Genomic DNA, 13916 nt, shown 5'->3' with positions numbered 1-13916 from the left:
TGATAACTTTAAGATTCTAGAAATTGCAAAGAAAGTAGTAGTGAAATCTCACACAATTTCATTGCCACCTTCATATATATATATATATATATATATATATATATATATATATATATAAAATATGTATGCTATTTTTATTTGTATATGTATATGTATACACACACACACACACACACACACACACACATATATATATATATATATATATATATATATATATATATATATATATATATATATATGGCCAAGTAGTCTTGAAACCCTGACTTAAGATCTCAGTTTCACAGCCATCCAAGTTCATGATTGCAAATAGGCAGATGGAAAATATTCAGGATGATGTTTTTTCCAAAGAGATTGCTTTTCCCCAATTCCCTTCCCCAAATTTTATTTATGTGCTGGGACTGTATAATGCTTATCCATTAGGTAAACATTTAATGCCAATCTTCAGGATATGTTGGAGACCATCCTGCTATTTGGGATCTTATTTACTTCAAACTAATTCCTCTATGAAAACAGTAACATTCAATTGAAAATCTGCCATTGTTCCCTCCATTGAGCAGAGCAGTAGTAGAATTTAATGTAAATAAACCCCCCAAAGTCACAGCAGTGAAGAAAGATTTGTGTGCATTATTGAGTTCAAACGAAAATTAGAAAAAATGACCAAGAAAGTGATACCTAGCTTTATCAAGAAAATATAAAGGAGTCATGATAAGTAAAAAAGCATGAAGTGGAAATACTTTTTTTTCCATTTTTGCTTTATATGCTGCTAAACTATTTCTTATAGAATTATTTAAAACCATTGATTGGCTGCTTTGTAAATGTTAAACTGTAGTGGTTAATGTCATAATAATTAATTATGATTATTTCCTGAATAGTATCATGCTTTCAATGATAAAAACATAAAAATATAATCCACTTATGAAATGCGGTCCCATAAAGAGGATCAATTGTCATATTATGCTTTCTAGATCATCTCCTAATAGCATATTATTCCCTTGTTGCGCATAGTACTGTAGTTCCATCTTTCCTATTGCCCTGGTAATTTTGTAATCATCAATGCTTCAGATGGAAATTTTTCAGTAATACCTAAGAAAATTGGCAATATTGAAATAACAAATTAGAAGCTAGAAATTAGAAATATTCCCTTCTCTACTTCTCTACTCTCCCCTTGGTCTTAGGAAAGCACATGAAAGCTTTGCAAGAAATGTGTTTATATATAATCATTGTTTTTGTTTTTGTTTTAATTTCACAGTCAAGAAAAGGCTTTGGAAAGAGTGTGATCGAAATCAACACTCCTAAGATAGACCAATTACCTATTGTTGATGTGATGATTAATGACTTTGGAGATCAGAATCAGAAGTTTGGATTTGAAGTTGGCCCAGTTTGTTTCCTTGGTTAAGATTAGGGCAAAGAACATATAAACCGACAAACATTTTACCTTGGTACCAGCAGTCCACTTTATGCCACATGCAAGTTTTGAATATGGATGGTGTAGAAAATGTCTTGCTGTGTATGTATGTATTACTTAGAAAATGTGTTGCCCTTGTAGGGCCAGAATCACATGACTTAAAATTATTCAAAAATCATGAAAGACATATATACTGTGGCAGAAATGGAAAACTTAGGGTTGATTTTTCATTCCCTGTTCTCTTTTCTCCTTCCCCTATTTGGATTCCTTTGGTGCTATTCTTATAAAAAGCAACAAGCAAACAAAAATCCATCGACAGCATATATATATAGGAAAGACATGGTGCTCCTTCCCATCCATCACAGGAGGTGCTAAGAAGATGTGTTTAATAAATTGTAATTATTTTATGTACAGTACTATACTGTTATTTTCTTTGTCCATTTCCAAAACTTGCATGTGTCTCTGAATTGCATCTGGCTCTAACTTTATAAAAATTACAAAACTCTGTTGATGGCAATAAATACTGTGTATGTATTATGAGAAATAAAGCTGTAATTTCCAGTGACTCCAACTCCATTTTCTGGTTAATAATAATAATAATAATTAATAATTAATAATAATAAAATCCCTTTGTATATATTGATGTTGAAGAGCTCTGTTATTTGAAGTCGCCAAAAAATCTCAGGTGGCAAAAAACTGGAAGACCTTTGGCAACACACTCAAATCAACTCTTCTCTGCTGTTGTTACCTTTTAATGAATTGCAAACAGAAGCAGCATCCTCCAGGGTGCTAAGTTCTATGGTGCTATACCTCAAGACTTTTTTTTCTTTTCAGAATCCAGGATTTCATTATAAACCTGTATATACCTAAGGGAAGCAAGTTTATATTTTAGGGTGGGAAAATAATGTTTATGAAAAGTACTTGTATTTAAAGAGATCTGTTTAATTCTTTGTGCAGTCAAAGGTTAGATCTGTCATTACCCCTCTCTTGTATGTCATCTAAACATTTTTTCAGTGTGCTTCTCTGATGCACATTAATATTAAAACTGGAACCAAAGCAATTATTTATGAATTTGTGCAATTATTTGTGTTTTTTTAATGATCAATGATTAAAAATTTACTTCCTGAATTGGATATTACAATAAATAGTTGTCCCAAATAGCATATGACCACCCCACCAATATGACAATTTCTATTTTTTTCAAATTAAGGCCATAGGTCATGTAATTCTATCTAGTTGCTAAGCAACATATGAGCAGACTATTCATTAAAAGAGCCTATTTTTAAACTCAATTTATACAAGTTGCTATCCAAATTCCATGGTTGGTTTCTTTTCCCTATGAACTTTTTTTTCCAGATAGATTCAATTAGAATGAAGATTTAAACTTCACAAACACAATCCTTTTGTAACTATTTTTCATAATATATGTAAGACTTGAAAATAAATGTTTGTTATTATTTCTTATTTTAATTGTTAAATTAATTGATACCAGATTCCACTGACTCATTTTCACCTGGTCTTTTATCATGAAAGAGTATACTTGTAAAAACTGGGACTACAAACTGAACATTTGTCATTCAGAATATCTTTTACTTTTGAACCCAAGTTTGTTGTAACTGTCACCTTCAGAAGGAAGATATGAATTTTCTCAATAAACTCGAGTCTTGTCTAACTGGATTGATCATTCTGTTTCTTAAATAGGCTAAGATTCTATTTTCAATCCTCAGTAAAACCATTCTAGTCTACTCCAACCATACAGAAATAGTTTGTCAGTGAAGGATAGCATAGTAATGGCCAGAAAATCAAATAGTTAGAAACTTTCTGTATATGAAGAAGTGAATACTATATATTACTATCATCTTTTAAAGATGAGAATATCTTACATTTCAAATATTTACATAAGAGAATTCACCTTAAGAAAGATTTCTAAAAAAAGGCTCAAATATATGCTACATGTAAAATAAGCATAAATAATAAACAATAATCCTGAAATTTTATATGGAAGGACATCAGCCTCTGAATTTCAGGAGCATGTTTTTCCTTCAACAAACTAGCCAACCAATCAGTCAGTCAGTCAGTCAGTCAGTCAATCAATCAAGACACATTTATTAAGCACTCACCACTTACCTAGCAAGGTGATCAAGCTAGGAATACAAAGAAAAAAATGTACCCTGCCCTCAAATAGCTCATATTGCTACTTGTAGTATCATTCTCTCTGAGGATGTCCTAACCAGGAAAGAAGACCACTCTGGTTAAAACAATATCTCTCCAGCTTTAAACAAACAAGAACCCAGCTAGCATATCCTAATCTCTCAAAATTCAGTTCACATAACACAATATCACAGATTGATCTTCAGGAAAAATTCAGTTATTTCCACATGAGAAATGATTTCAAATTGAAGAAATAAATAGAAAAATGTAACAGAAAAAGTATTCAACTGACTCATAAAAGTAGTGTTCTTGTTACAGCTCAATCTGATGGACTTGTTCATCTTTAGGCCTCTTTACTCTGCTATAAATGAAAATAAAGACATCTGCTCTCCATCTTACTAAGTTTTTGGGAGACATTAAATATGTGTTTAAGTCTTTTGACTACTAGATTAATATAGAAACATAAGATATTTTATCACGCCAATTGCCCTTTTTAAAAAAATGTCCATAAATACATTTTCTTGCCTAGTTTAGTAATTTTCAGTTGCCTCTAACTCTTAGTGACCCCATTTGGGGTTTTCCTGATAAAGATACTGGAGCAGTTTGCCATTTCCTTCTCCAGCTCATTTTACTGATTAGGAAACTGAGGCCAATAGGGTTAAGTGACTTGCCCAGGGTCATACAACTAGTGAGTGTCTGTGGTCAGATCTGAACTCAGGAAGAGTAATCTTCCTGATTCCAGGCCCAGCACTCTATGCACTGTGTTACCTAGCTATCCCTAAAATAAAATTTCTACTTATTAATATCAACTAGTTCCATCCTGACATCCAATTCTTTCCCATTTGCATGCCTTGCCTCATGCTATTCCTTATTACTATCACATATCCTCTTCCCCCTCTTCATCCCTTGAATTTTTATCCATTCTTTTTTTTTTGTTGTTGGGGCAACGAGGGTTAAGTGACTTGCCCAGGGTCACACAGCTAGTAAGTGTCAAGTGTCTGAGACCAGATTTGAACTCAGGTCCTCCTGAATCCAGGGCTGGTGCTCTATTCACTGAGCCACCTACCCACCCCCATCCATTCTTTAAAAACCTACTTCATATGTTACAAAGCAGTGAGGTAGCATAGTAGATAGAGTACTAGGCCTGAAGTCAAGGAAACTTGAATTTCAAATCTGGCCTTATACTCACTAGATATAAAAAGCTTTTAGCAAAGTACTGGCACAATAGTAGGTGCTATATAAAAGCTTATCCTATTTTCCTCTGCTCGTAATTTACTCCCTAAACCTTTCTTTTTTCCTAGTTAGTAATGACTGTGTAGATGCTCCAACTTCACAGAGAATTTATTTTGTTTCATAATTCTCTGTTGCATTTATTCATTTCTCTGACAAGTCTTATCCTTCTACTAGACTATAAGATTCCAAAGGCCAATAATGTCATAACAGAACTTAGAATCCCTTGCAATATGTGGATGAAACGTATTTGCATTTTAAAAGACCTGTTTAATTCTTAGAACAAAGGTTAGACCCATCATTGCCCTTTTTTAATATAATGCTTAGTAGACAGTAGATGTTTAATAAATATTATACTTAATCTTTTAAACCTGCAAAGTGAGTTATTTCCTATTACAAAATTTAAACATTGAGACCAGGGTGGATGGAGAATACAGAAGATATAGTGTTGCCTTGAATCCTCATAGAATGGGAAACTGTTTAAATTGTAACCTGAGTAGAAGAAAAGTAGTAACCAATCAATTGACAAGCATTTACTGAATGCATTTTGGGTAATAGATACTGGGAAATTGTGCTAGGTACTGGAGATACAAATAGAAAAATGAAATAGTCCCTGTCTTGAGGAATTTCTAATTCTATTCAAAGAGATAATATGCACTTCAATACCATTGCCACTTCCTTCATGATGAGTTCTTTAACTTTTTTTTTTGGTCATAGACACCTTTTACAATGTGATAAAACCTACCCACTCTTTCTCAGAATATGTGACACAGTTGATAAAATGAAGGACTAGTAGTCAGGAGGACTTGATTTCAAATCCTACTTCAGTCATATACTAGCCATGTGATCCTGGGCAAATTACTTTACTTGTCTATTTCAGTTTTCTCATCTTTAAAATGGAGATAATAATAGCACCTATTTCCCAGGGCTGTTGCAAAAATAAGATGAAGTAATATTTGAAAAGTTCTTTGAAAATCTTAAAGCACTATATAAAAATTAATGTCAATACCATTATTAAATGTATATACAAATATATTCATACATATAATGCATAAAGTAACCCAAAAGATAAAATAAAGATGTTTGTTTTTGTTGTTGTTTTCCTATCTATTTGCAGACCCCTTGGAATTTATCCATAGACTCCCAAGTGATTATGAATTCCTAGTTTAGAAGCACATTTGGGACTATTGTGTAAAAGAGACAGTGTGGAGGCTCCACTATCACTACTGAGGATGAGAATAATTTTCTATAAGAATCTTTGCTGATTGTGATATAGATCTAAGATGGTTTATGTAGTCTACAAATCTTTGGTCTTTATCATTCCTTGTTCTTCATCTATATTTTCTGGGTTTTTGTTTTTGTTTTGTTTCGTTAGTCCATGTATTCTTATCCTTGCATTGAAGTCAGAGTATCAAAGTATATATTGACAATTCAAATGATCTTCTTTAGTTCATATAAATTTTGATGGTTCTTTCGCTCATTCTTATCATGAGCATTACAATTCAGTTTCAGTAAGCATCTCATGAAATGGTATTTCTTGTTACTTTTTATACTGAGTTGGTAGACATTTTTAGACATTGTGAAGGTAGAAAAGATAAGACTTGGCTACAGGCTGTGTATATGGAGTGAGTTCCAGTGAACAATCTAAGATGGAACCTAGATCATGAGTGTAGGTAACTGAAAGGATGAGGGTACCCTCTACACTGATTGCAAAATTAAGATGATAAAAGGTCTTTAGAGGAAACAAAATGAGTTCAGCTTTTGACAAGTTAAGTTTGAGATGTCTATGGAGATCCATTTTAAGATTTCTAATAGGCCATTGCTAATGTAAGATTGCCTGTCAAGAGAGAGGTTGGGGCTACATAAGGATCTGAAAATTATCTTCATAGAGATGATAGTTGAACTAATGCCAATTGAGGAAATTAACAAAGGAGATGATTTAGGAAACAAGAAAAGGCCCAAGGACAGACCTTTGGGCAATTCTGATAGTAAATGGTAGTGAATAGTCTAATCACTTACCTACCTACCTAATAGACCTTTCTCCAGCCACTTTATTCTGCCTAAACTCATTCCTTGATTATTAGCATTTTCTTTTTCTGTAATAGTTTCTCCATGCCTGTTATTCTAAATCTCTAGCTTTTATCATACAAAACCCATTCTCCATCTTTTTTTTTTTGCCTTTTTTCATTCTGTTTCTTCTCAAACATATACTCCAAAAGTCCCACTCAACTCTTCCATGGTATTCTCTGGAATGCCTGCTTCATCATTAACACACTTGATTTAATCATAAAACTTACATTCTCACTCCCTTTATTTTCTGGACTTCATTGAGACTTGAGTACATGTGTATGAAATTGGTGATCTTGCATTCCTGGCCACCCTTTCAAGTAATAGGTGAGAGAGAGAAAGAGAGAGAGAGAGAGAGAGAGAGAGAGAGAGAGAGAGAGAGAGAGAGAGAGAGAGAGAGAGAGAGAGAGAGAGAGAGAGAGAGAGAGAGAGAGAGAGAGAAAGAGAGAGAGAGAGAGAGAGAGAGAGAGACAGGGAGAGACAGAGACAGAGACAGAGAGAGAAAGACAGAGATAAAGATAGAAATATATAAAACACACTAAAAATTAATATTCTCTGATTATGGTCATGATAGTGAATTGGAATATTCCTTGTTCCTTAATGCCATTTCCATACTCTTCTGCTACCATAATCCCTCTTCTTCTTTGAGGAACATTAATTCTAAATTTATCACCTAATCAAGATTGTAGTAGTGGTTATCTTCTCCCAGAACACTCTGCTTCCAGCCTCAATGAGTTAAATACATAGTTCAGTCTTTTTCTTCTCCCTAGTCTCTGCCTTCATACTAGGGGACTTCAGGAAATATATTGATATTCCTTCAATCATCCTAGATACCCAGTTCCTTCATCTATTCACTTTTCATGACCCACTGCTTCATTCCATATCAGCTACATATAGAGATGGTCATATTCTTGATCTTGCTATCACCCACAGGTCTTCTATTTCTATGTTCATTAACTCTGACATTACTGTATTTCATCTTAATCTTTCTTCATTCTATCTTTCCTTCTGCCTTAGGATTTATAGCCCTGTTTTTTCATTCTCATCATGACCTTAACCCCCACCCCCCACCCTTCAGTTCTTTCCTGAATCACCACCCCCTTTCATGGTTACACTGTCTTTACTTCACAACGTATTTTGATGAACCACTTCAACTCTATACTATCTTTTTTTGTCAAGTCCTTTGCCCTGTTACCCTGTCACAGATCTTCCCTTTCCAAGCTTCAATCTTGTTTTTCTCCCACCCTCCTCTGCTTTTACTCCTATTTACATGCTGTTCTATAAAATTGGAGAAAATCATGAAACTGTCATGGCTCCATGACAAATTTTCATTCGATGATCTCAAATGCACCCTCACTGCAGCAGGGCAATTCTTTTACACCTAATCAATTCACTATCCCACTCCCTACAGCAGCTTTTCTGAACCTTTTTATCTTTCCCCAAGCTCCCCATACAAGCCCTTCTTCCTCTCCTCTCACTGAGAATTTTGCCTCTTATTTTACCCCCAAATGAGTTTGGTAATAATTATCAGAGCTTGATCTACTTTGGAATAACCTTTGGAACCTTAATTCACTATTACATCATAAAGAAGCATGGAAGTGGGACTTTTGTGTAAAAGTATTCTCACATATGAGTTCACATAGTAATTATTTAGTAAATGGTTTTTTTTACATTCATTGAATAGAACTTTATTTAGGGTTCTCCTTGGCACCATCATCTACTTTACATTACAGTTATCTGTGCACCAACTTTACCTACTAGTGTTATTTGTATACCTACCTTCCCTATTCTTAAGCTTTTTGAATCAAAGAACATCCTTCAAAGAATACTTTGGATTTCAATAGACATAGGAAGGAGGAAATAGAATTCAAGGGAAAGCATCACAAAATGAACCAATGCTCAAATGTGTCCATGAATGAGGCCTCTTTAGGGTGTATTGCATAGATCAGCCTTGCTGAAGTGGTTTGCATATGTCAGAGTATTTGGGAAATGAATTTGGAAATGAAGGTTGGCTCCTCTTTATGGAGGGCTTTGAATGCCCTTGACTAATATTAAAAGATAAGTATCTAGTTCTTTTCATCATCAAAGCTCTGGTTTTCATATACAACTGTTTTATACAGTAAAGATCTATTAATGTTTGAGAACTGTCATTTCCAGAAAATGATCTCACATAACCCAATTTTGTGGCAGGAAAAAAAATAGCTTAGAAAGAAAAATACTTTTCCAGGCATCATCTAGTTTTGTCATAAGTTCTTTGACATACTGGAAAATAACTATTTTAAAATTTCACAGAACACATATCCCATTTTTCTTTGAACTAGTTTCTGAGACAATATCATCAAAATAAGCTTTCACATTTCAGATTTCTGTATCCAACCTTTTTCACTCAGTGGTCTTTGAACACCATCGCCAAGCCTGATAGACAACTGAAGAGTTTATTATAACTTAACAAAATTATACATCAAAGGCTAGGGAAAAGAAGTAATCACCAAATAAATTGAAGTATTCTACCAACTTTTAGTCTAAAAGAGTCATTCCAGAGGAACATAGGTTTGTGGGTTTTTTTGGAATTTTCTAAGTTAATCACTACTTTTTATCACATGCATTTCACAAAAATAAATATTTATATCTTCTTTATTTTTCCTGTTTATAAATTGGTGACACATTCTATTATATTCAAGTACTTTCTAGTTAATTGTCTTATAGTCCACAGCAAACATTATGCTCTGGAGGAACTTCTACCCCAGGACCTTTTTCCTCATCATTAGTGACTGCCTCTCTTGGATCACTATTTCAGGAAGGTATAAGACATTTCACTTTTCTACCTCCTTTCTGGCCACCTTCTACACAGCCTCTTTATCAGCCTTTCAGGCCACAAGAATGTACCCTCTCAGAATGAACCATGATTAGATCATCTTTTCCATTATTCCTGGATGAGGTGTGTCAATTTTGACCTATGGCTCCAGTCATCATCTCTTCAACTTTCTGAGCCAAAGTGGACCTTCCTGGCCATCAATACTCCATATGCTTGATCTCCCCCATTAGGATGTAATCTCCTTGAGGTTAGGGACTGTCTTTACCTTTTTAAAATTTGTATCCCTGTGGGGGGGGGGGGCATGGAAAAAAAATGGGACACTAATACACTGTTGATGGAACTGTGAACTTATCCATCTATTTTGGGGAATAATCTAGAATTATGTTCAAAGAGTTATAAAAGTGTGTATACCCATTGACCCAGCAATACCCCTATTAGGTCTGTTTCCCAAGGTGATAAAGGAAAAAAAGAAGAAAATAATTTACATGTTCTAAAACATTTATAGCAGCTCTCTTTGTGCTAGCAAAGGTCTGGAAACTGAGGGTTTGTCCATTAATTTGGGGAATAACTAAACAACTTGTTATATATAATTGTGATGGAATACTACTGTGCTTTAAGAAATAAGGAATAGGATGGTTTTAGAAAAAAAAACAACATGGAAAGGTTTGCATGAAATAATGATGAGCGAAATGAGCAGAACCAAAAGAACATTGTGAACAGTAACAGCAACAATGTTTGTAGAATAACTGTAAATGGCTGTTTTTTCTGAGTATTATAAATATTCAAATCAATTACAAAGGATCATGAATAAAGATGCTATCCACCTTCAGAAAGAGAACTAATTAGTAATATATATAGCATAAGATATCTTTGTGAAATGGTGGCCTTCTTTAGTGTGGTGTGAGGAGGGATGGAGGAAGAGGGCTTGGAAGTTAAAATGTAATGAATTTATTTATTTATTTGTTGTTTTAGTTGGGTTTTTTGTTAGTTTTTTGTTTTTTTTTTTTTTTTGCAGGGCAATGAGGATTAAGTGACTTGCCCAAGGTCACACAGCTAGTTAAGTGTCAAGTGTCTGAGGCTGGATTTGAACTCAGGTCCTCCTGAATCCAAGGCCAGTGCTTTATCCACTGTGCCACCTAGCTGCCCCCTGTTTTTATTTTTTTTTTATTTTTGCAGGGCAATGAGGGTTAAGTGACTTGCCCAGGGTCACACAGCTAGTAAGTGTCAAGTGTCTGAGGCCAGATTTGGACTCAGGTCTTCCTGAATCCAGGGCTGGTGCTTTATCCACTGTGCCACTTAGCTTTCCCTTTTTTTTTATCCCTGATGCTTAATCAAAGTGTTTCCATTCATTTATTCATTTAATTCTTTCATTAAAAGCTGAAATAATATGAGACTTGACAAGCACATGGTTTTACAGTTACAATCTAGGATTGGAATCATAACTGGATAAGTCTTTATTTCTCAGGAACACACTACTTTCATTTCTCTGTGAATATGTTGAGGCTATTTCCTATAGCAAAAATGCCTTCTCTGCCTTTCTTAACCTGGTACATTTGGGGGTATTTTAATGATCAACTGCAATATAGTCTTCTTCAGAAAGCCATCTCTGATTCTCTCTCTCTTGATAATGACTGCCCCACCCCCTCAAATCTCACAAGGTACTTTGTACTGCTTTGTACTGTAAGTCTTTTTTTTTTTTTTTTTGGTGAGGCAATTGGGGTTAAGTGACTTGCCTAAGTTCACATAGCTAGTAAGTGTCAAGTGTATGAGGCTGGATATGAACTCAGGTCCTTCTGACTCCAGGGTTGGTGCTCTATTCACTGCTCTACCTAGCTGCCCCTGTACTGAAAGTCTTTGATAAAAGGTACAGCAGAGGTGCAATGGACAAAGGACCAGCCCTGAATTCAGGAAGACCTCAGTTCAAATCCAGCCTCAGACACTTGACACTTACTAGCTGGGTGACTCTGGGCAAGTCATTTAACCCTCATTGTCCTGAGGAGGGAAAAAAGGTCTTTTACTAATCTTCAGTCTCTCCTTTTCAGCTGGCTGCTTCCCTGCTACTTACAGTCGTACCAATGTACTCCCTCAGTTATCTCTGTCCTCCATTTCCTCCAACCAGTTGTAGACCTGAAGAGGCTGGGTCTCATTAGTTGGAAAGCAGATATTCCCATGGAATCTGAGCAGGAAGCTACCTCAAGCATTGTAGATGGGAAGAGGTCCCATCTGACTCCAGCAATCTAAACCGTCATTGAATGGGGTTGGGGTACTGGGAGAAGGCCTGAAAAGGGCTTGGTCATCTCTACCTACCAAAACTGGCTGATGAAGATATGTATGTGCAAGTAAAGTTTCTACCTGAGTTTGGGGAGAGGGAATCTCTCACCCCATTTCCCTCCAGCCACACTGCTTTTTTACCTCTTTGAACTTTCCCATAAAGTCTCTCTGCCCCCCAACTCCCACCCCCAGGAACCACATGATTGAGAAATCTCATCATGAAATATTAAATCAGCTTTGGTATTCACATCTCATTAGTACCCTCAGTCATTCTAATATGACCCTCTTATTTTGGAGGACAGAGCAGTGAGTTCTAAAACCTCCATTTTAGGAGGCCCAAGCACAGTCTTATCTTCTTTCCCCCCAGTAATCATACTTTTGGATATCTTTGGACTTCCCTGTGATGCGTGACAGATCACTTCTTCCCTCAAATCCCATTTTAATTTCTTTTTGTGTTATAGCTTCACTCATTAGATGTAATATCACTGAGGGCAGGACTTGTCTTTTTATTTGCTTAGCATGGTGCCTGGAACAGAGTAAGTACTTAATCAATGTACTACCCCAGTTGGCTTTGTATCCAGGATATGAATCAAGGTTTTGTATTAGCAGAATGTGATGGTATAATACAAGGGTGCATATAGAAAAAAATAATTTACCAGGAAGTATAATTATTAGAACTGGTTGACATTTTGCTCTTTAAATTTACAACAACAAAATGAACACATTTATTTTTTACAGAATGTATATTAATCAATTATATGTGAATATGCACTAGGTGGCACAGTGGAGAGAGCACTGGACTTGGAATAATGCAAACCTGATTTAAAAAAAATTAATTAATTATTATTATTTTGTAGGACAATGAGGGTTCAGTGACTTGCCCAAGGTCACACAGCTAGTAAGTGCCAAGTGTTTGAGGTCAAATTTGAACTCAGGTCCTCCTAAATCCAGGGTAGGTGCTTTATCCACTGCACCACCTAGCTGCCACCTACAAACCTGATTTTAATTGGTGACTACAAATTGTTATATCTTTTATTCTTTCAGTGCCTGGGAGTGGTTCCCTGTAAGGGCCAAATTTAATATGGGGAATTAATTGAGCGACTTGCTGTAATATTGGGGTAAGGAAGGAGATTAACAGCCTCTTTCAGAAAAAAACAAAACAAAACAGGGTTTATTGATAGGAACAAAGTTAAAACACAAGTAAGGTTAATAAAATAGGGACCAAGAAAAAAGGAATAGGAGAAGGAAAATTATACGACCTGCAATCACACCACCGCCTGGACTCAGCAGTTCCCAAAGAGCAAACACCTGTGTCCCATCTCTCTCTCCCTCACACCAGAATGAATGTCTCTTCCCTTCCTGGTTCCTCTCTCCCTCCCCCAAAGGGGAGGTCCTTCAAGCTGACTGGTTGAGAGTGGTCTCTTGCTGAAGTCAGTAGTACACCAATAGGTCACTCAGGGCCAGCCAGGTGTGGCCTCCATCCAATCATTCTTTTTTTTTTTTTAATTTTTTTTTTTAGTGAGGCAATTGGGGTCAAGTGACTTGCCCAGGGTCACACAGTTAGTGTTAAGTGTCTGAGGCCAGATTTGAATTCAGGTCCTCCTGACTCCAGGGCCAGTGCTCTATCCACTGCGCCACCTAGCTGCCCCCATCCAATCATTCTTAAGTGGATATCAATCAGTTTCTCATCCTCACCCAATTCAAACAATATTAAATCAATCAGGTGGGGCACCTGGGATTCTGCCAAATTCCATTATTTTATCACATCCCTAATCCTCTCTACTCAAGGGAGCACTTCCTTGTTTATAAACTAGCAAAATCATTTCAATTCCTACTTAATTACCTTGCTTTAATCTCAGTGAATCAGAAACAAATGGGTAGAATTATGCAAATCTCCCTGAGCTCTTAATAGCTGCACCTAAAATGGAAAGGATTGAAAGGAGATGCTTTATACTTTCAGGTCGTCCAAAATGC

The 13916-nt window shown here is 35.6% G+C and overlaps 1 protein-coding gene across 1 annotated transcript in view; it reads left to right on the top strand.

Annotated features, from left to right (window-relative positions):
- COL11A1 (collagen type XI alpha 1 chain) overlaps positions 1–3041 on the top strand; it is a 290689-nt gene extending 287648 nt beyond the window's left edge. Inside the window, 1 exon segment of the mRNA XM_044002791.1 lies at positions 1253–3041. Within this exon segment, the coding sequence (XP_043858726.1) occupies positions 1253–1399 (147 nt within the window). The 3' untranslated portion in view covers positions 1400–3041.
- Positions 3042–13916: the final 10875 nt, after the last annotated feature.

This window comes from Dromiciops gliroides, chromosome 4 (assembly GCF_019393635.1).
Source record: "Dromiciops gliroides isolate mDroGli1 chromosome 4, mDroGli1.pri, whole genome shotgun sequence".
NCBI lineage: Eukaryota > Metazoa > Chordata > Mammalia > Microbiotheria > Microbiotheriidae > Dromiciops > Dromiciops gliroides.
The sequence above is the reverse complement of the archived record's forward strand: the minus strand, read 5'-3'. Positions and strand labels throughout refer to the sequence as shown.